Source organism: Barbus barbus, assembly GCF_936440315.1.
Source record: "Barbus barbus genome assembly, chromosome: 31".
Classification (NCBI taxonomy): Eukaryota; Metazoa; Chordata; class Actinopteri; order Cypriniformes; family Cyprinidae; genus Barbus; species Barbus barbus.
In genome coordinates, this window is record NC_136759.1 from 29,078,797 (window position 1) to 29,100,078 (window position 21,282).

At 39.6% G+C, this 21,282-nt stretch overlaps 1 protein-coding gene across 3 annotated transcripts in view; it reads left to right on the forward strand.

Annotated features, from left to right (window-relative positions):
• Window positions 1-1,334: 1,334 nt before the first annotated feature.
• Window positions 1,335-21,282, forward strand: part of LOC306851413 (LIM domain kinase 1-like) — a 48,675-nt gene continuing 28,727 nt past the window's right edge. Inside the window, exons 1-2 of one of the 3 annotated variants that reach the window (XM_079387610.1) lie at window positions 1,335-1,680; window positions 6,252-6,351. In XM_079387610.1, coding sequence (XP_079243736.1) covers window positions 1,623-1,680; window positions 6,252-6,351 — 158 coding nt within the window. In that variant the 5' untranslated portion in view covers window positions 1,335-1,622. Of the gene's footprint in view, window positions 1,681-6,251; window positions 6,352-14,895; window positions 15,199-16,184; window positions 16,305-21,282 lie in introns of those variants that run through there. The other 2 variants (XM_079387612.1, XM_079387611.1) reach the window with 2 other exon arrangements.

The window sequence follows — 21,282 nt, forward strand, 5'->3', positions numbered from 1 at the left end:
TTACCTGCTCTAGTGAAAAATTAAATAAAATATTTTAAATAATTAAAAACTGTGTTCTTGGTGTGCATGGTTGCATAAGATGATAAACACACACACACACACACACACACACACACACACACCTTGAATGTGAATGTTGGGACATGTCTTAAGCTGTTCTGAGCTCACAGTAAACCACAGCTTCATGTGGCTTATTGCATTAATAAAAGAGTTACCACACACAGATTTCATAAAATACTGAAGTAATGAGGTCACAGGGGTGTGTTTATAGAATATTTTACAACGGTGTCCAAAGAGGCTCAGCCATTTCTAATCAAGGACTGGACCTTTTATAAAATAACATACCAAACGTTGGGAAGGTTACTTTGGAAATGTATCAGGTTACAGATTACAGGTTATCCTGTTTAAAATGTAATATGTAGTGCTACTATTTCAATGACTTTATTAATGTAACAGGCTACATTTGATTACTTTTCTAAAATTCTTACAAATGTTTTTAAAATGTTACTAATATTGAATCATTGCAGCAGAACTCAACACAGATTACTGTCAGACTGCAACAATACTTCATCACTTCATAATTTAATCACACCACATAATCAGACTTGAATTAAATTCGTTTAAAATTTAAAATGGAGATTTAAAATCATAAGATATAATTTAATATACCGTTTCTGAAATCAAATCTTTCCTAGTTATGACAGGAAACGCTGATATCTAACAATGCCTTGGGCAAACCAGTTCATCTTAAAATAACCCAAATGGGAAATAAAACAGTTATTGAATAAGCATGTGTCCTATTCTATGTCCTAAACTCCTGAGAAATCTCATATATTATTGCAGTCGATGCAATTTATGAAATCAATCAAATCTGTGTGTGTTTGTGTGTGAAAATATTCAGATGCAACCCTCTGTAATCATTAACATTTTCATAATTAACTGTAATTTAATTATCTTTTTATCTCAGCAACTGTAACAGATTAGCTACATTTATTTTGTGATTAAATGACCTAATTGTGTTACATGTAGCTATACAACATAAACAAATAAACAGCAACACAAACATCTACAAATGTGTATTCATGACATCTCTAAGCAGCTGCTGCATTCTTTCATTGAAGTCTCTTTAGACTCTTTTGTTTGTTTGTTTTTAAATATGACATTTCCCAAACAAAAATAAAATAATTGTAACTTCCAATTAAATGTATATTTTTATATATTAATAAAACAAATGGATATCGTCATTATTGTCCCTTTAAAGCGCTCTTATCAAATTTGACTTCCTTTTCTTTTAATCGGCGTCACAAAGTATCCATATAAACATGACGTCACTCAGAGAGACAGCGCGAGCGCATGCGCGCCAGTGTTTTCCGGTTTCTGTCTGGAGGTATCCCACTATGGCAAAGGCTCGGGAAGCGCCCAGGCGCGTAACTTACACTGAAAGCTTCGCCATCCGCAGTTCGCCAGCGGACTCCCGCCTACTTACCGACTCAAAGCCTTCAGCTAATCAGACAGCGGCGTGACGCGACGCGACGCGTGTAATATTCATGAGGCGAGGCGAGCCTTTGCCGTAGTAGCGCAGTTCCAGCGCCGCAGAGGGGAGCTTCTGTCGCGGCGCGTGAATGAGGTTGATGCTGCTCTGCTGCTCCTGGAAGGACGAGCGCATGGGAGAGGAGGAAGGTGAGTGTCTCGTGTATGCTGCTGCTGCTGCTGCTGCTGCTGCTGATGCAGGGCTCGTGAGGATGCCGGGGCGCTCTGCGCAACAAACTGCGTCTGCTCTCAGTGATGTGTTGTGTTGCTATAGCGTGCCCTGTGAAGAAGCACATGTGTGCTCACTGCTGCTGCAATACTGCGGGAAACATTCACTCATTAGGGCTCAAGTGTCTCCTCAGCTGCTGTTCGCTTCAGCAGCTGTCTGATTTAAAGAGGGAAGGTCTGAGCTGGTTGGCTTTTACACCATCTTCAGGTTTTAGCACTTCACGAAATACTTCACATCCAGGATGTCCAGGGTTCAGGTGAAAGCTTGCTGAAACGTCAGTCTGTCTGTTGAGGGTCTCAAGTAATCATTTAGGCTAAATCTATTAGTACAAATCTATTGACTTGAATGACTGGAAATTCATAGAAAAGTTCTGGAAATTCATGGGCCTGAAAGTCTGGGAATGTACAGTGGCACGGTAATACTACAGTAAATATATACTAAAAACTTAACTATAACTTAAAATATACTACAGACATGCTGTTCCAGAAGACTTGTTAAAAGCTTCTACAGTGTTACATATCTACAGTGCCATGTCAGTATTTTGTTTATATTTTGCATATTTAATGTGATGTTATTCTGGAAAATGACACACTGCTCTTCCTGTATCCATCTGTCCTCATGTGAGGTTATGTATTCATGTAAATGTGTGTGTGTGTGTGTGTGTGTGTGTGTGTGTGGTACTACAGGGAACCTTTTCTGAATGTGTGTGTGTGTGTGTGTGTGCACTGGTTTGGATGGTTTTTGGGGACACAAATTTGTATATTAACATGGGTATGACAGAGGTATTAGCAAGTAAAGGTGGTTTATCAGGACATTGCCTGTGTCCCCATAATTCAAAAGGATTAAAAGTATACTAAATGTTTATTTTTTGGGTTGGGTTGGTGTAGGTGATAGAAAAAGCATTATGCCTATGGAGAGTTCCCATAAACCACCAATACCAACGTGTGTGTGTGTGTGTGTGAGACAGACACATGGATCTGTCAGACGCCACACGTCCATCACAGTCCATACACACCTCCAGTTTATACATGAATCACTAACATGCAGAGAGCTAAGAGACGCACGGCACAAACGATCAAAATGTCACTTATGATGAATATTGTCTGCTCAAGACAACTCAATAACAGTTTCACTGCGCACAAGATCTTCATTCTGCCACAGACCAGAATCTCACACATACCATAGAGAAAGAGAACGGATGCTCACAAATACATGAGTCTGTGTTAGACAACTCCATCACATAAAGACTAGGGACACTTGTTGTTATTGTCATGTATTTAGGCCTTGAGTTTATTTGACTGGGTTTTGGAAGCTCTGCTATAGATCAGTGTTTTTCCATTAACAGTTGGCTGAGTTTGTCAGGGAAGCCTTTCTCAGCTGATCATGATCATGTTTATTGTGAATGAACTAAAGCTTCTCCTGCTCAGTCTGATTCCTGATTATTCACCGCATCATATCCTGTTCCTGTGGAAAAGATCTGATCATTCAGTATTAACAGCATTATAAAGAAATGAATGCGCTGAAGACTGACACTCCTGACCTAAAGTCCCCCATGAAGCATGTCTGTAGTTTGTTCAGTGTTATTAATGCGTGCCCATTATGGACAATTCACTTTTATATGGTGTTTGAACATAAATGTGTGTTGGCAGTGTGTGTACATAACCACCCTATAGTGATAAAAATCCACCCGCTCTTTTTTTAATCCCCATAAATCATGAGTGAGCCGCACACAATCCACCATGTTTAACTTCACTAGAGCACTTACGTAAAATCAGCATTCAAGTAAGAAATGTCTTCTTATTAAAGCTACAGAAGTTTTTCAGTCGAGCAGAGAGTGATTTTCTGTTTTTATTTGATTGTTTGGCTCATATTAACGGTGCAGACTGCAGTGTAGGGACTGTATTAGGCTTGCTGCAATAGATGGTTTTGGCTGTGATACCAGTTTTAAGACTTTAAACTTTGCGTGTAAGTTATTTGTTATTTTATATTAGGCATAGTCTGTAGCAGGGATCCTCAAATCTGGACCATTCCTGCAGAGTTTAGCTCTAACCCCTAATCAAACACACCTGAGCTGCTAATCAGAGTCTTCAAGATCATTAGAGCATCACAGGTAGGTGAGTTTGATCAGGGTTGGAGCTAAACTCTGCAGCAGATTGGACCTCAAGGGTAAGATTTGAGGAACCCTGGCCTATAGAATGGTGGATTTTGATTCGTTTTGTTAATAAAAGTTCTATGATTTATATATAGGCTAAGTTGAGTTTGAAGTTGTATTTTGCTGCTGCATGAATTAATGCAGAAAAGAGGGAAAACTCAAACGAACTAACAACGAACAATTGCTTTATGCCAAATTGCTGCTAATTTGAAAGTGAAAGTAAAATGTGCACCCCGCTTTTGCAAGCTATTTAAAATCGAAGGAAAGCAAGAAAAAGTGGGAACACACCAAATAGTGTGTTGTGAGCATTACTGGGTACACATGTAATGTAATGTGTTTAATTCATACTGGAAGCTGGAGGGCGCTCTTGTGCAGAAACGCCATATATGCATCACAGAAGTAGTATTACTGACCATGCTCCATGAAGGTATCCAGTTAACGCTGAATAAAACGAACAACGGAGATAGAGAAATTTTAACTGATGGAACTTGAAGACAATAAATATACGATTGCACAAAATGTATGGTTTATCTGTATTCTTCAATCTTGGGTATGTTTATAAAGAAAGTATATTTATAATGCAATGATATATCTCTGTATATAATACTATCATTCTGTAATATGAAACCACAAAAAGAAGTATTTCAAACACTCAACCATGTTAAGTTCATTTGGAGAAAAAGCATGTCAATAAATGATATCTTTTTTGGACAACAGGTTTCTAAACAGGCTCATACACATGCAAAACTTTATCGCACACATGCTACTGTAATACATCTATTCAGACCGATTTTTGTGCACTATACAACCCTAACCAAACCAGTTACAGATTGTAAAAGGAGTTTAGTGATACACTCCTCCTCAATTTCATGTCCGCCTGTTGCTCCGCACTGTCACACACAGAAATATGTCAATGACTTTATTGTTATTATTATTGTGGGAAGACTAATTCTTATTGTGGGGAGAATTTTTACTGGTATATCACAAACGATAAGATATTGCCCATCCCTAGTTGCACGCCGATTAACCCGTGGGGAAATGTTGTCATCATCACAATCCTATACTGTATTTTACACTGCTGCCAGACAGATCTAATATAAACATGCGAGTTCTTTCCCAGCTGTTTAACTTGACAGACACAACCGACAGTGTTTTTGTAACTTACGTGTGTTTTTAACATAAACTTGTGTGCATTTCATAGTTTAAGCGCAATAAGACATGAAAAAGAACTTAGTTCAGTACTCGCATGCCGTGCTTTAAAATGCATGATTTCAGTGTGATAGATATGCTAATCAAATGTTTTTTTGAGGTAGGAGCTGTAAAGGCACAGCCCTATTCTGGAAAAGGAGGCGGGGAGCAGCAGCTCATTTGCATTTAAAGAGACATGCACGAAAACAGCCTGTTTCTGCTTCCACTCAAAATAGGCATTTTCTAAATCATATAATAAATGATCTGTGTGGTATTTTGAGCTGAAACCTCAGACACATTTTGGGGACACCTGAGACTTAAATGACGTCTTGTAAAAGGGGGCATAATAGGTCTCTTTTAAAGTGACAGCATCTGCATCAGTTTTGTTTCTCCATGCCTGTATACAGTGAGGTTGTTGTTGGCACGATGAGCTGATCTGTGTTTGTAAGAATGGAAACAAAATTGATTTTCATGTTGATGTAATTAGAATGAATAATTTATGAACTATGGATTGTTCAGTCAAATGAGGTTTATTTGTCAAGTGGCAGCACTGCCACACATTCGGCTGCTGATCATCAGTAACTGACTGCACTGAGCTGCTCAGTAGTGTCCGGTTATTAGTATTAACAATGTGCCTCTGTTGCTTATGTGTAGTTCTGTTGATAAAGCTTTGAGACTAGAATTTTTAACAGTGGCAGTGAAAGGGAAATACATAACTTAAATACACAAAAGATAACAACGAAATGCTGTTAAAGGGACCGTTCACACAAACCTGACAAATCCTTTACTCGCCCTCAAATTCCTCCAAACCCGTTTTTCTTCTGTTGAACACACAAGATATTTTGAAGAATGTGTGTAACCAAACAGTTGACGGATCCCATTGACTTCCATAAGTGGAAAAGAGAAAGAAGTTGAACAAGAATACTAGGGAAATACCATACATTGTTCAAACTAATTCATCTTTTAATATTTAAGTATTTTGAAATAATCAGCATTGGCTAACAACCCCTAAAAGCTACCATAAGTCTTGCCTGTGGATAATGCACAACTTCTGTTTGCAGTAAGAAATGATATTTTGCGGTAGGAAATGGCGCTGTATATCAGCATGAGCTGTGCAGTGTGCTGATGTGAGTGTGTGTTGTGTTTTTGCAGCCGGCGGCAGGTTGCCGGAGTGTGCGGGCTGCAGACAGCACATCTCTGATGAGCAGTACCTACAGGCCCTGGACACGGACTGGCACACGCTGTGTTTCAGGTAAGAGCTGTGATCCGTGAGCGTGACAGGGCAGCATCTCTGCGTCACGCCTGTTCTTCTGACCTGGAGTTTGCATATCAACAAAACGTTTTTTTTTTAAATAATCTGCATATACAGTAACGAGTAAAGCATTAACAGTGTACAATGTATATAAAAAATAAGTAAAAAAAATAGAAAAGGCACAACAGCGGTGTGGTCTAATTCAAAACAATATTACAGTATCACCATATAAACAATTAAGGATACATAATAGACTTAATAATCAATGCCAAGACAGTTCAAAGGAATTACCCACAGCTTCTGAAATGATTTGGATTTACCCTTTAATATACATCCAAGCTTTTCCATAAGTATGGATTCTTTCATCAGAGTTATCCAGTCCTTGATAAGAGGGGGTTCTGTCCCAACACATTTATTCATAATTAATTTTCTCCCCAACATCAGCAAAGGTTTAAAGACATCGGAGTATTCCAATAAAGAGGAAGACAAGACACCCAGCAAGCACATTAATGGAGAGGCTGTAGCCCTCTGTTTGCATATTATCGATAGTTTGTCTCAAACACCACTCCAGTATACAGTATTATTTATTTTGCTATGTTTATGGGGAGATATATAAGGTCTATGTACAATATTAAATTGCATTTCTTTAAATCTATTGCAGACAGAGATATTCAAGGGTAGTCTAATAATATCTTCCCAGACATTTTCGTCAATGTCACATTTTAAATTCTTGCAACAAGATCAGGTTTATAGATACTTTATAATGGTTAATCATGGAGCAAAATTTGGATATGAAGGGTTGAACTTCAGTATTCTTAATAAAAAATCTATCCAAAAAGAAATCAGAGCTATTCATGGGGAAACTGCCAAGTCTAGTATAGCCAAAGTGTCTTATCTTTGGGGATATTATGCTTTAAATGTAACTCATCAAATGACATAAAAACATCCTTATGGAATAGGTCACATATCCTGTATGTTCCCACATTAATCCAACTACCAAATTGAGAACCCGTATTAGTATAGAAAAAAACAGTATTACTAGTCAGTGTAGATGGGCAGGCTCTGATTATACTTGAGAGACCTTCTGATCTGTGACCAGGTTTTGACAACTCTGATGATGAATGGATTTTCTTTTACCTTGTCAGGAATTTGGGTTTTCTGGTCTAATGAGTTGATCAAAGAAACTGGGTTATAAAACTCTTGTTCTATATCATAGAGCCAGACCATCTCCATATAAGGGCTTTCGTCACTCTCGTCAAAGATCCTCCACGCGACCCCATGTGACGCTCGATGTCTACAGACGCGCTCTCGCCGGATCTTTGAGCAATGCAAAGAGCACAGTCCTCAAAACCAGTTCAGACACAATAAAACACCTTTTATTTAGCCAGCTGTACAGATGCTGTTATTCAGAGAAACCTCACAGCTCGAGCTATAGTCTAACGCTGCTGCTTTTCTTATTTTCACTGTATATGATGAAATCATTTTAAGATGAAGTATACATTTTACCGTATATAACTATTATCCTGAGATTAAACATATATTGGTAACACTTTACAATGTGTCATTTGTTAACATTAATGTATTAACTAACATGAACAATGAACAATGCATTTATTACACTATTTATTCATCTTTGTTAATGTTAGTTAATAAAAATACAGTTGTTTATTGTTTATTCATGTTAGTTCACAGTGCATTAACTAATGTTAGCAAACACAACTTGTGATTTTAATAATGCATTAGTAAATGCTGAAACTGACATGAACTAAGATTAATAAATGCTGTAGAAGTATTGTTCATTCTTAGTCCATGTTTACTAATGTTAGCTAATGAACCTTATTGTAAAGTATTACCCATATATTATATACATAGCTTATCCTATAGATTATTAAAATCAGCCAGAGTTACATATGCGTGCATTCAGCTGTTCCTATATTTCTTCTTAAATTTAGAATACATTGTAGTACAAAAATGCTCTAGAGCAGTGGTTCCCAAAGCTGTCCTGGAGGCCCCCTGCACATGTTGTATGTCTCCCTCATCTAACACACCTGATTCCACTCATCAGCTCGTTAGTAGAGACTGCAAGAGCTAAACTGGGTGTGTCTGATTTGGGAGACATACAACATGTGCAGGACAGGTTTGGGAAGCACTGCTCTAGAGAATCATTCGTACGCAGGTTTCACGCACAAAGTTGTGCGTACGCTTGCTCGGTGTTAATGAGACCCATTGTTAGCGTAATCGAGTTTTCTTGTCATTGTTTTATTTTCTTCCGTCACTATGTAGGCAGTCCGCTCACAGAACTAGTGTGTTTCTTTGCTCTGCTTGTGTATTTTATTAAACCTTTCTTAAATCTGAGGTACAGTGTTAGTCTTGCGTAGCCAGACCTTCAGGCTGACGGCTGAAGATCTGAAATAGATGGCAGCTTTCATTGGCCAAGTTCCTCCCATGAAGCCGTTTGACCGACATGTCAAACCACCGATCATAGTTCGTTTCGTTTAGCTTCACATTTCGTGGCGTGGAAATGTTGTCACAATAACTAACCGGTGTGTGAAACTCTCGGATGTATTTTAAAGATTATATGCCACAAACTTTAAATATTTCACATACTTTTGAAAATACAGCATTTAGTTTACCCTGATAAGCGTTCGTTGTCACGTTTGTAAACACGACACCTTTCTTCTTTCGTGAGCGGTTTGGCGGCATCTTTGTTTCCTGGCAGACCGAAAATAAACGCGACACTCGTGTCTCCCGGAAATCCGGTTTAATTCAACCACTCAGATTACGAATTCGACATTCCTGAAGTGTTTCCAGAAGAGTGTGCCATATGCCAACGGTCCGTGGGCGTGACGCCTGAGGCTGAGACTAGTACAGTGTAGACGTTGAAGCTGACATGTCTGGATTTCCTCAGATCCAAACTAACGCTGATCGACTCATTTCTTGCCTTAGCCGAGGAAGTAAGATGCTTACAGGACAGATAAGCGGCTCTCCGTGTTGAACAGAGCTGCTTTTGTCTTTATTTGCTGTGTTCACCTCTTGTTTGGGGCTTATTTGCTGTATAATTGCCTCTTTCCCAATAATCCATCAGGCCGCTGCTTGGTCAGCTGATCGTCTGTGCCGATGGGGAGAATCCCGACAGCACATGAGAGGGATCTGTTCCTTCTACCAATAACCGGAAGATTTGTGTGTCACATGATGTCGATGCCTCCATCTGACCTGATGAAAACATGCTCGGGTTAATGCAAGCGATCCTGAGATTGGAAAAAACATTCTGTTGCGCAATTCTCTTCAACAACAGTGTGGTTTCATCATCAGCGGCAGTGGAGGAAAACACTCACTGTGTGACTCTGAATAAGTGAGATTGTAAGGGTGTTTTGGGCAGTTGCTGACTGACCCAATAAAAAAAAAAACGAGCCCGTCCTTGTGTCTCTGTGATCTTTGGTCTGTAGATATAGCTCAAGTTCATCCTTCAGCGTGCGTCTCCTCAACGGCACACCTGATCTGAGGAGTCATTCATGTCTGGAGCACATGTTCAGATCCCTGAGCGACAGAACCAATGATAACTCCACTGCAGAGACGGTGAATAGACACCAGACTCGTCTCAAAGTTCTGCTGTGTTCATGTGTCAATCACAGTCACGAGCCAAAAACCAACATATTGCGAAACACACAACCCACTCATATTTACACAATCCCCATCTCAAAGCCTCTTCTGAATCGCTCATTGAAATGCTGAAATCAAGTTGCTGGCTGCTGATCCAAACAGTTAAAGAATGAGTTGTTCTTTATTCTAATAGTTGACTAATCTGTGTGGCTATAACAGGAACAGTCATGCTTGCTGCAATCTGATGCGCTGGCTTTAAGCAATATCTGCACAGGATTTCAGAAGTTTGTTGGGAAACTGTGTTTACAGGTTCATACGATGGTCACACTTAACACCAAGTTTAATTTAACTATTTGAAAGTAAAAAATATTACATCAAATTAGTTCATTATTAATGCTATTAAATAGTACATTAAAACATGCATTCTTCAAATATCGTTCGGTTTTGCAAACATTGCATTAAAAAGATCAAATGAAGGTAATACAATATCAAATAAACGCATTACACAGAACACGTGGCAGGCCTATTGCACTTACCCTGCAACACATAATGCACAGATCTATTTTACAGCATAAAAATATCACTTTTATATTATGAATGGGTTATGTTCAGAAACCAAGCAAAAAAAGGCTTTATAATCATTGAAGCTCATATCACTTCAGTTCAGCCACAGTTCGAGCTCACCGACTGACTGAAAACATCGTACATCGTGTTTGTACTTTAGTTATAGCGACACTGAACAAACTCTGTTGTATTGAGTGGATTCTGGCCTAAACGCATCTGATTGGTCACTGCATTCACACGCTCAACAAACATGTCTGCGATTGAATGCTGCAGAAACACGTTGTAAATAGAAAGCTTTGACACAGGGCGCTCACTCAAATACTCATGTTTGAAAGCAGACGCTCATCAACCGGTAACGGGTTACGCTTTCAGTATTTTAGTATTGACTTGGTACCAGAGTACCAGTACTTTTGACAACACTAATGTATATGAAATAATCACTTTTGAAATCAGTAATTTTGGTTGAAAGCTGATAAAGTGTATATGTGTACTGGTCAGATTGTGGTTGTCTGGATCAGAGTTCTGAGGCTCGTGTGTGTATCCCCTCACCGCGTCAGCGCTTCTCTTGCTTGTTTTCTGGTGTCACTGAGTCACAAAGCACCAACCAAATGCAGAAGACAAACTTCCCTATAGCGCTGAACCGCACAGATCTGCAGACCTCATCTTCCCTGTGTGAGAGCCGGTGATTTTCCATCACGTCTGTCATTGTGCTAACACGATCAGTTCTTATCTTCTTCCTCCGAGCAGTCCAGATCCGCTTAGGTACCGGATGGCCGGATCTGTCAGCGCAGATGCCGTGTTTGTGATTGAGATAGGACTGGAATCACGGCGTGATCGTTAGGCTGCCTAATCATCAGCTCTGATGACGAGGGAATAAATGCATCGATGTGAGGTGATTAGCTGTGTGTCAAGCGCACTCATGAGGGCCGGTGTTGTGGTTTATGTAAGAGGCGATTCTTGTGGTCTGCATGCAGCCTGTGTCAGCTGAGAGACCTGCGCAAGTGAGCCAGAGTTTCCAGATTAGATCACATTATATTTTAGGGGAATTTACTTTCTTGGGATTTACTCTTTCATTCACTCTTGTTTTCTTTCTTTCAGTTTTTGCAAATACCAAATGTTTGAGGTAAATATCTGAACAAACACATCAGAGTACTTGACAAAGTTTAATAAAGCATCACAAATGCATTGAATCTGTTTGTGTGAACACTTGTGTTATGATCCTTATTATTGCACCAAGTAGGATTTGTTCTTGGATCAAAGTCCATGTTGGTCAATAACTTTCTTCGTCACCAGCTTTTATTGAGAGTTGAGGCGATATGACCAAAATCTTATATAACGACATGTATCAAGATGTAGCTATTTCTGCTTTTAATAAGTTTTTATGATATAAACATTTTTGATACCATAAAAGTTTCATAATTCTTGTCTACATTTAGGACGGATAGTATGTGAATTGGGATGCCGCACAAAATCTCTGCCAGCTGACAAATCTCTACCGGTTATCATGTCTAGAGGTATATCGCCCACCCCAGTCAAAGTTAAGGCTGGAGGATCGTAAAGTTCTTTGGTTGACTTTTGTCATCCCTGTGATTTTAGGGATTGTTGATATTAGGGCTGGGGATTTCTTTGACATGAATGTTGTTCCATAGCTAACAGACTTAAAGGCTTGAACAGCATCTTTCAGGATGTACCATTTCCCTCAGATTTGAGGTGGTTAATTGTGAGGGTTTGGTAAAGCAGTATAAGGTATAGAGGACATGAACTAATAAAACAGTTTAGTTCCAGAGACACATCCGTCCTGCGGGGCAGAATAACCTGCGCCAGTGTTTTATCTGGCACATCCCTAGTTCTGCTGAGTCAGCAAAAGCATTTCCACTGGGTTTGGGAATTGGCACGATAGAGAACCGTCTCCATGCCGAGGCTGAGGATATTTGGCAAGGACATCAGGTCCGAGGGAAAGAGGACTGTGGATTTTTGGAGATGCAGTTTTCACATCTGTCGCCTCAGCTGTGAGCGGAGAGAGGCGGAGGTTGAGTAAAGAGGTCGCTCTGTTCCCGTCTGTGACATAAGTAGCTTATACCTGAGCCAAACCTTGATGAGGTGTATTTAAGTACCTGCACAGGAAATATTTTTTTTCGCTTTGCTGTTTCAGTTCTCACTTTAAATATCAGTTCAGTTTTTGTTTAACTGCTCTGAGGTATAGTTCTGGTGGGGTTTTAAGTCATGGAAGGGATGAAGGCTGTCACTGAAAGCAGCCTGCAGACTGAAGCGGTGTCAAGAATGCATCGTCCACTGCCGTCCAGACAGACACGAGTGACAGCGAGCGAAGAGTGCTTGTGGTCTGGTTTATTTGCAGGGCTGTTAGTTGTCCCTTGGGTGGGGGAAAACAGTTTCCCTTGGACGACATAAATGGAGCTTTAATTTCATGGGAAAGTAGCTCTGAAGCAGAATGCGGTGTCCCCGACCTCTCAGCAGGGGCCGAAAGCACTCCACTTCACATGAGAAACTAGAAAAAGTGGGCAGTCATAACTCAGCATCCATCACGCCGCTGGGGATTTACAGATCACTTTGAATTTATTACTTAAATGATAATAAAAGCGTTCTGAGTAGCTACTGGGGGGGGTCTTTATAATATTGATGGGATATTGGGTGTTTGCTGACTGATCAAAAGTGTCTCAGGATTGGAGTTTTGTTCAAATCACTAACCCTAGCATGAGCAATAGTAATAATGATGCTGGACTTAGCCAACACCAGTAATATAATCTCATAGCTGGCTTTATTAGAGCGTCTGTGCTACACACACTGTGCCCCCCCCCCCCCCCCCCCCCCCCAGTTCATTAATTCCAGCAATAACCTCTGACCTTAAATCAGCTCCACATGCCATAGTTGCGAAACGCATTACAGCTAGAATACTCCCAGTGTTTTTTAATGACATAATCATGTTTCTGGCCAAACACAGGGTAGCGGATTTCCCCTCAGAGCCCTGCTTCCTCCTGAGCTTTCTTTCTTACTTTCAGGGAGTTTTTCTCTGCCGTCGTTGCCTTGTTTTTGTTCCCAAAAGGGATTTCAGCCCAAATCTGCTCTGTAATGCTGCTCTGTGGTAAGTGGTATAGTTAAAAACAGCATGTAAATGAATTGAGTTTCCATCCGCGCTGCTGGGAAAGTGGCGTGAGAATATAAGAGACCCCATTACTGCCGATCCATCAATCACAGGTTTGTTTTACGGAGATGTTTCTCCTGGATGTGTGCAGTGAGTCAGCAGCACTGCGCTGGAGAACATCTGCTGCCAAAATAATAAAGCTTCAAGATTGAAACCCTAAAGCCATCAGAGATGATGATGATGATGATGATGATGATGATATAAGTCAAGAAGGACTCAGACAGATTGATTCAAATCAATTCATCATGAGTTCAAAGCTTGTTTTTTGGCTTTTAAGATGAATTAAAGAATCTGCTCACACCGGCCATTCATTGGTCAGATGGACCACACTGCATGGCCACAGGAGCTGTGTGTGTTTCTGTATTTGGGTCCAAGACGAAAAAGGGTTTTCAAGCATCAAAACAATGAGTGTAGTACAGCTTTGAATTGTTGTTGTTTTTCAGTACATTAGAAACTGTCCTGTTTAATTAAATAGGTTTTTTTTCTGAGCAAAAAATAAATATCATACTTTTTTACCATGATTTACAGAAAGCAGCCACTAAAATGTCATTCAGTGCAACAATCTTGTCGGGCATATTTACCACAAGAATCAGTCTATGACATATTAAAAGATTATTTGAGACCGTCTCTGTGAAATCCAGGCTAACATCTCAAAATCTAATTCTGAGATAAGCATCAAAGTCTGATTTCAGCCATTAATTTCACTGTGATATCAATCTTTGACATGGTCTTACTCGGTCAATATTAAAGATAGCAATGTTATATTTTCACAGAATGTTCTTTTCCTTATGAAGTATAATTGACAACAGTAAATCACCAAACAATGACTTTAGCTGGGTTTCACAGCCAGTGTCACAATCATTTTACTCCAAATACTACTTACTTGTAATAACATTTTTAAACTGCCACTGTTTTGGCCGTTTTTATTCATTTAAAATGCAATAAAATGTAGTATGTTCATTTTTCTTTTATATATTTTTAATGCGTACAGTTCAGAACATTACACAATGGAACATAATTTTACCCTCATTTTGACATTTTATTCTTCCAAAACTGATTTGAAACTTTAGAAGTAAACACTTTACTTGCATTTAATATGCTCTCTATGTATATAAAATCACTTTTGTAAAATTTATTTTGATGCAGACATTTACATGTCTTTGATCCTTTTATGTTTGTCATGATTTTGTGCCGCCCTGCCTTTCTTTCTGATCACATTTGATTCAGCGAGAGATTTAATTCAGAGATTCAAGCGTTAGCACAGCTTTCTGGTGATCTGAGGCTTGATTCCCGATGCTAGCAGACACTAACAGCTGATCTCAGGTCAGTCGTGGCTGGGGAAGTACAGGCGGGTGCTTTGTGTTTCAGCGCAGGTCAGATCAGATGAGACCCGTGTGAGGAACTCAGTGTCATTCACACACGTCTCCTTCAGCAGCCAGGCTGGATTTCACTCCGTTCAGAAAGATCCGTTTGATTCATCCACACAGAACAACTCTGATGGCGTTCCAGCATCGCAGAGGAAGGTAGGACGAGTTTGACTGAATTACCACAACAGATGCACAGTAGTAAATATCATTAGTAGTAAAATAACACGATCGTATGGTAGGACCACGGTTTGTTGATATGCAGTTAAAGGTTTGTGTATGCTTAAGCCACACTTAAAACGATGTGACAGTGTTTTGATGATTTTAGTGGAAGTATGAAGTTAGTTCCCCTCAGGAACCTAGCAGACTAACCGCAGGTGCAGTTCATCACACTAACGCCTTTATTACAGCACTTTTTGAACCGTATATCTGTTGTTTATCTTTTAAAAGTAACATACTTCTTTTTACCAAGCGCTTTCTTTGTAAAATAGTTTGTACTGTATTTATGTATTTATGTGATTAGGGTGCTACTTTGCTGATGCACTGGTGGTTTTATTTTAAAACAAACATCAGTAGTTATTTAAATGCTGTAAAAACAGAAAATATGTAGGAATCCTATCTTTAATATCAATAATAAAGTAAATTTTTTACAGTTTTATAGATGAATATTTAGACCAACCCAAAACATAACACATTACTAAAAGCGTGTCGGACAGAAACTGTGAAGTGTACCGTGACCATAGCTGTAGTTACACTGTAGCGTTATATGCTGTAGATATCTCTAAACCTGACTAACCATTTCTCAAAAATATAAGCAGCATCAAGAAAACGTATCAGGCACTGGAAGGACCTTCAAAGAATGCCATATTCATCTAATATCAGGATATATGTTCACATTACAGGATTATCATTCTACAAATAAAAACAAATACTTGTCAATTTGTAAACAACACAAAACTAAAGTGAACCAAACAAGACTAAACGAAACAACACGAAACAAACAAAAAACACTAAACTAACCAAACAAAGCGACTGTCCCATAAAGTTGTGATCTGGGTGAGTGTCAGTCAGACAGGAAGTGTAAGGGAAGGGCGGAGAGCGAGAGAGCTGGGGTCACAGGAAGTGCTCTCTCTCTCTCTCTCTCTCTCTCGGAGCAGCAGAGCCGTGTGGTTCTCTGTAGAGATGAGCGGAGTCATGAGTGATCCTCCAGCAGCGCAGCAGATGATCTGCAGGAGCCGGCGCTACCGCCGCGTCACAGGCACAGCGTAAGCCCTTCACATGCGCCTCTGATTAGTGCACCGCTGTACTGAGAATAATGATCTCTCTGTTATTTGTGTCTCAAAACATACGGTGTCAGTCGTGGTTAGTGAATATTTCTGTTGGAGTGGTTTGTGCATCCGATGATCAGTTAAGAAGGGCGTGCGTCGCCTGTAGTTTCACTTCTGGTTTTTTCCAGCAAACAGTTTTCAGTTGGATGTGGTTGTGTGCGATTAACCCTTGTGTAGTTTTTGATACAGTTCTGTTCTTTGTCAAGCTGCCTGACCACTAGGTTGATCCGCAGTGTCCTTTCTCATGCTGCGCTCTCTCAGAGCAGGTCTAGTGAGCGGTCAGTGTTTCAGCATCAGCGGTGGGAGACACAGGCAGACATGCAGCGCTGCTCACAGTTCTGTCAACATCTGGACGACTTGATTTCCGGCCTCTCAGAGTTGTGCATTGTAGGAATGTGCTGACATTCTGCCATAAGCTGATGAGTTTATGAGGAGACTTTCATATTATGAGCAGTAAATCACGGATACTGATGAAATTTACCCGATACTAGCATTGTTTTACATGCTACAAGTGCATTTAGGCATCATCATATTGTAATATGCAAGGATAGATACATATTCGTATTAAGTGCAGAAGTGGTCTGAAACAAGCATGGTCCATAAACATGTCATTATGTGCCAGTAAGAATGAAATTTATATGCAGACCTGGAGCCAAAAACTCATCACCAAACACCAATGACTTGTATAGACACTAAAATTGGCGACTAATTTTCAGAGAAAGTTGCTAAAGGAAGGTCCGTTTGTTGCTAAAAGTTGCTAAATGATGTTGTGGTGTTATTGCGCGATGATGTCATTGCATAATCACGATGCAAAATTGTCTCACAACATCAAATATCAACAAAAATATATTTTATGTATGATCATTTAGATTTGTTTATAAAATAATATGCATAATATAATATTAAAATATAAATAACTGTATTTTAAAAACATTGAATTATTGAACAATTATTGTTTTTTGATAGCTAGTAAACAAGTGATACACATTCTGAGCAATTATGCTTTAAGCAGTATCAGTAGTAGTGCTACACTCCAAGACAAGCCTGTTAAAGTAAGCATGTTAATATGAAAGAATGTTCTGTATTGTTTTAAAGGACACATTATGTTTTCAGGTTACAATGGATTATGGATAATGTGCTGGAAAATTACTAGTATCTTTTCCATTTTTCTTACAGAGTACTAACTGATCAACAATCGCAGGTACAAGCTACTAACAAAGTGCATCATAAATGTCATTAATTATTAAATTATTATTATTATTATTAAATTGAACAGTTGCAAATAGCAGATAACAAAATAACTCCATTCTGATGTGTGTACTGCTATCTGTGGTTTCCTCTGTTTGTGTAATTCGGATGGAAAATGTGTTTCTTTTTATTGTCTGAGTCTCTTATCAAAAGTGAAATATATTTTAAAAATGGCTAAATTTGTTGCTTGGTGCTTTTGGAAGAAAAAGTTGCTAAATTGAGCAACAAAACGGACACATTGGCAATTGAATCGCCATTGGCCAGTATATTTTCAGTTTACTCGCCAGACTAATGATAGAACTTTAGTAATTAGAATGAACTTGTTAACATGTATGAATGCATATTACTCATTTTAACTGCAATTATGCTGCGTTCCAGGCAGGGTTTTGAGCCCGTAAGTCACGACTTCCAGTCAAGTCACGCCAAACTGCCTGAGCGCAAGGAATTGTTACATAATCGTGTGTTTTATTTATTTTGTAATATTATTATTAATTTGATTGCAATGTTATATTGTCCTAAAGTCTATTTCTCACCGTGTACCTTGCATAAACACCGCATCGGCTGGGGCTGCCATTGTTGTTCCGCGGGCTATGTGACGTCAGCGCAGAACTGGGAGCACATCCATCTAGTACGAGTTCACGGGTCGTTCCAGTGCACTTTCACGGGTAGAAGGCTGGAAAAACACGGGTTGCCTGGAACGCAGCATTAGGACTGGTGGTGGTGCTTTTTGGGTCATTCAGTGTTTCTGTAAAAAATGGGAAAAAACTATTAATAATACTGATAAGATAATAATCATACTAGGAATTCTACTAATAACAATATAAAACGCACTAAGCATTAAAGAGCTGCTGGATTCATGAATATTAATCGCGTTGTCTGCATTGGCTCGAACTGATTTGCTGAAATCAAAACAGGGATGATAATAGATGAGCGTCAGCCAATGAGATTGTCGTTTGCACATTAGCTCCGCCCACTACCTTAGAACCCGGCAGTTCTTAAAAGCTGAAGATATTAGCTGAGGTTATTTTGACAGGAAAATACAACAGATACAGGTGCGCTGCGCATCCATTCAGATGAAGTGAAAAATATCACAGATCGCTTGATAGAGAGAGAAACTCTGAAGCACTCAGTCGGTGTGTTCGGCGAGTAAAATATATCTGTGCCTCCAACTCACAGAGTCAAATCTGAGAATTTATTAGCCAGTGGCTATTATTAGACATCATTTAGTCGCCCAGAGGGAAGATTTAGATTTACTGGCAATGTAGAGGGTTGAGTTGGCAACACTGTGTGTCCTACAGGACTGGTGTCTGATGTTTGCTGTGATGAAGTGATGACGGATGCTCTGCTTCACACAAAGATGACTGGTTTGTTTAATTGTTACGTCACACCGCGTCTGCACTGAAAGCCAGTGATCATCAAGACGTCTGTCTGAACTGTATTACATCAGTCTACACTGGAACCAAGAGGAGAGCTGTGATGGAGCCGGAGCGCTCCTGTGTAGTGTAGTCTCATCCCCACACAGAAGATGCAGTGTAGATCTACGGAAACAGACGCTGAATCTCTACATAAAGGCCTGTTAAGCTCGTGTCAGGCTGGATCTGATGTGTCATACCCGCTGCCGTCTGTCTCTCACGCTGATAAACTCTGCATCGGAGTTCAGATGAGTCTGTTACCCTCCTCTGTTAAATGCTCCTGCTTCTCTGGTCATTTTGTTTGTCTTCTGTGGGATCAGTTCCAGATCTTGGCTGATCTTGTGAGGGCACTTCATTCTTCCTCCAGACTGACAGAATGAGAACCAGAGCAGTGCATTCTGGGAAGGGCTTAGTAAGCACAAAGAAAGCGTTGGCATACAAAACCGTTCCCACAAGACACCCCCGAAATGCAAAACACATCTAACGCTGTTAGAGACACAGAGACCAGCACACATCGTGAGAAAACCACCATGCGTGCTCTGTTCTTATAGTGGAGCGTTGTGTTGCATGCTTCAACATTCATTTGATCAGAAGAATCTGAACATCTGGTTTATAACCATCAAGTTACAAAAAAAAAATCATTTGAGATGAAGCACCTTTGCTCTTTCACTAGGTTGCATTAGCACATGGTTTCGTTTCCATTCAAGCAAGAATGCATAGTGATCTGCGCTGTTACCCTGATACAGAATGGCTCATACTGTCATATTGGATTTGAGCCACAGCCAGCCTTATGTGTGTCTCCCCTGCTGCTCCACAGGCTCCGCCCTCGCCATGATGTCATCAGGGGAAAGCAGCAGTGGACTATAAAACCCTGAGAAAAGAGCCGTATCCTCATGAGTCTCCCAGGATTCTTAGCAATAGGCTTTTTTAAGATTATTCTGCCATTGTTCAGAATTAGATGGATAATAACTGCTAATGACTTGATCAGTCCTTCATATCCCATCACATTTCAATAATTAGAATATTACTAATAAAACTTATATTACTAGCTTCCAGCAGCATGACAAGGCTCGGAATATGATGCTTCAATACACAATATTAACTTTAATAATAATATTCCAGTGAATAAATGAAAAATAAGAAATTAAATTTCTTTAATTATATCATGTCAAGTGCATTAATTACTGTTTTGGTTTGAATTTGATATCAGTGTTAACATCCTTTCTTTATATATTTTTCCAAATGGCATTTTATTTGCGTTGTCCTTTTTTCCTTCATTTTGTAATGTGATGTCAAGTTTTAAACTTGTATCTTTTAGATGCGTCTTTAGTCTGCGTATGACACCCTGAACATGTAAGAAGCACACAGAATTACTTGGATACATATGTGTATCGTCAGCATCAGTGTTTTATAGGACTTGATTTATGTTAATGTCTGCTGAATCTGTAAACGTGTCCGATAATGAATTCTAGTTGTTTTGTCTCGTGTTTTATGTCAGAAATGACTGGGTTTGTTTTGTAGACTCGCAGTATTGAGTCACACTTTCATTCTGATACAAATGAGCATTTTCTGAACATGTCATTTGTAGCATCGCTCTTACTGATCTTAAACTGGAACACAGGAGTTATAGTTCAGTCTGTCCTCAACCAGATGAAAACAGGCTTAACCACACATACCTGTAACCGCTGGTCACCCAGGGAAAGTCAGAATCTGGGTGTTTTCTGGAGCACTTACTGTAAGTGTGTGTTTTTCCCAGCTCCCCTGAGTCTGATGAGCTTTCATGACAAATAGAGACTAGCTTTCCCTGCTGGGACAGGGCTGTGAGAGTGAAACTGAGACCTTTCCTGCTGCTGCTCTCACTGAGGACCCCGGCTGCTGTTTTGAGGGGTCATCATCAGTGTGTGTTGATGAAGAAACAGTGAAGGTGATGCTGCATCCACCCCTTACAGAGCTGTGAAGCTGGAGTGCAGCTATAAACCTGCTGCGTTTGAGTGTGAAGGACTGAGGAGCAGCCGTTTATCTAATCTTAGCCTTTCTGTCTTTACTGCATCCCTTACTCAACATTAGCACAGTTACACACAAACACTGCAGGAGCTGGATATTAGCCACCGCTGGAAGAAAGTAAAACGACAGAAACACCCTCATAGGCTTGTTAGGGTTGGTAATTATTGATTTATGGTTTTACTGTAGTAACAATGACTGTAACGTTGCTGACTGTGGTAACTGTTAAAGAGACCCGTGGAATGAAACGCATT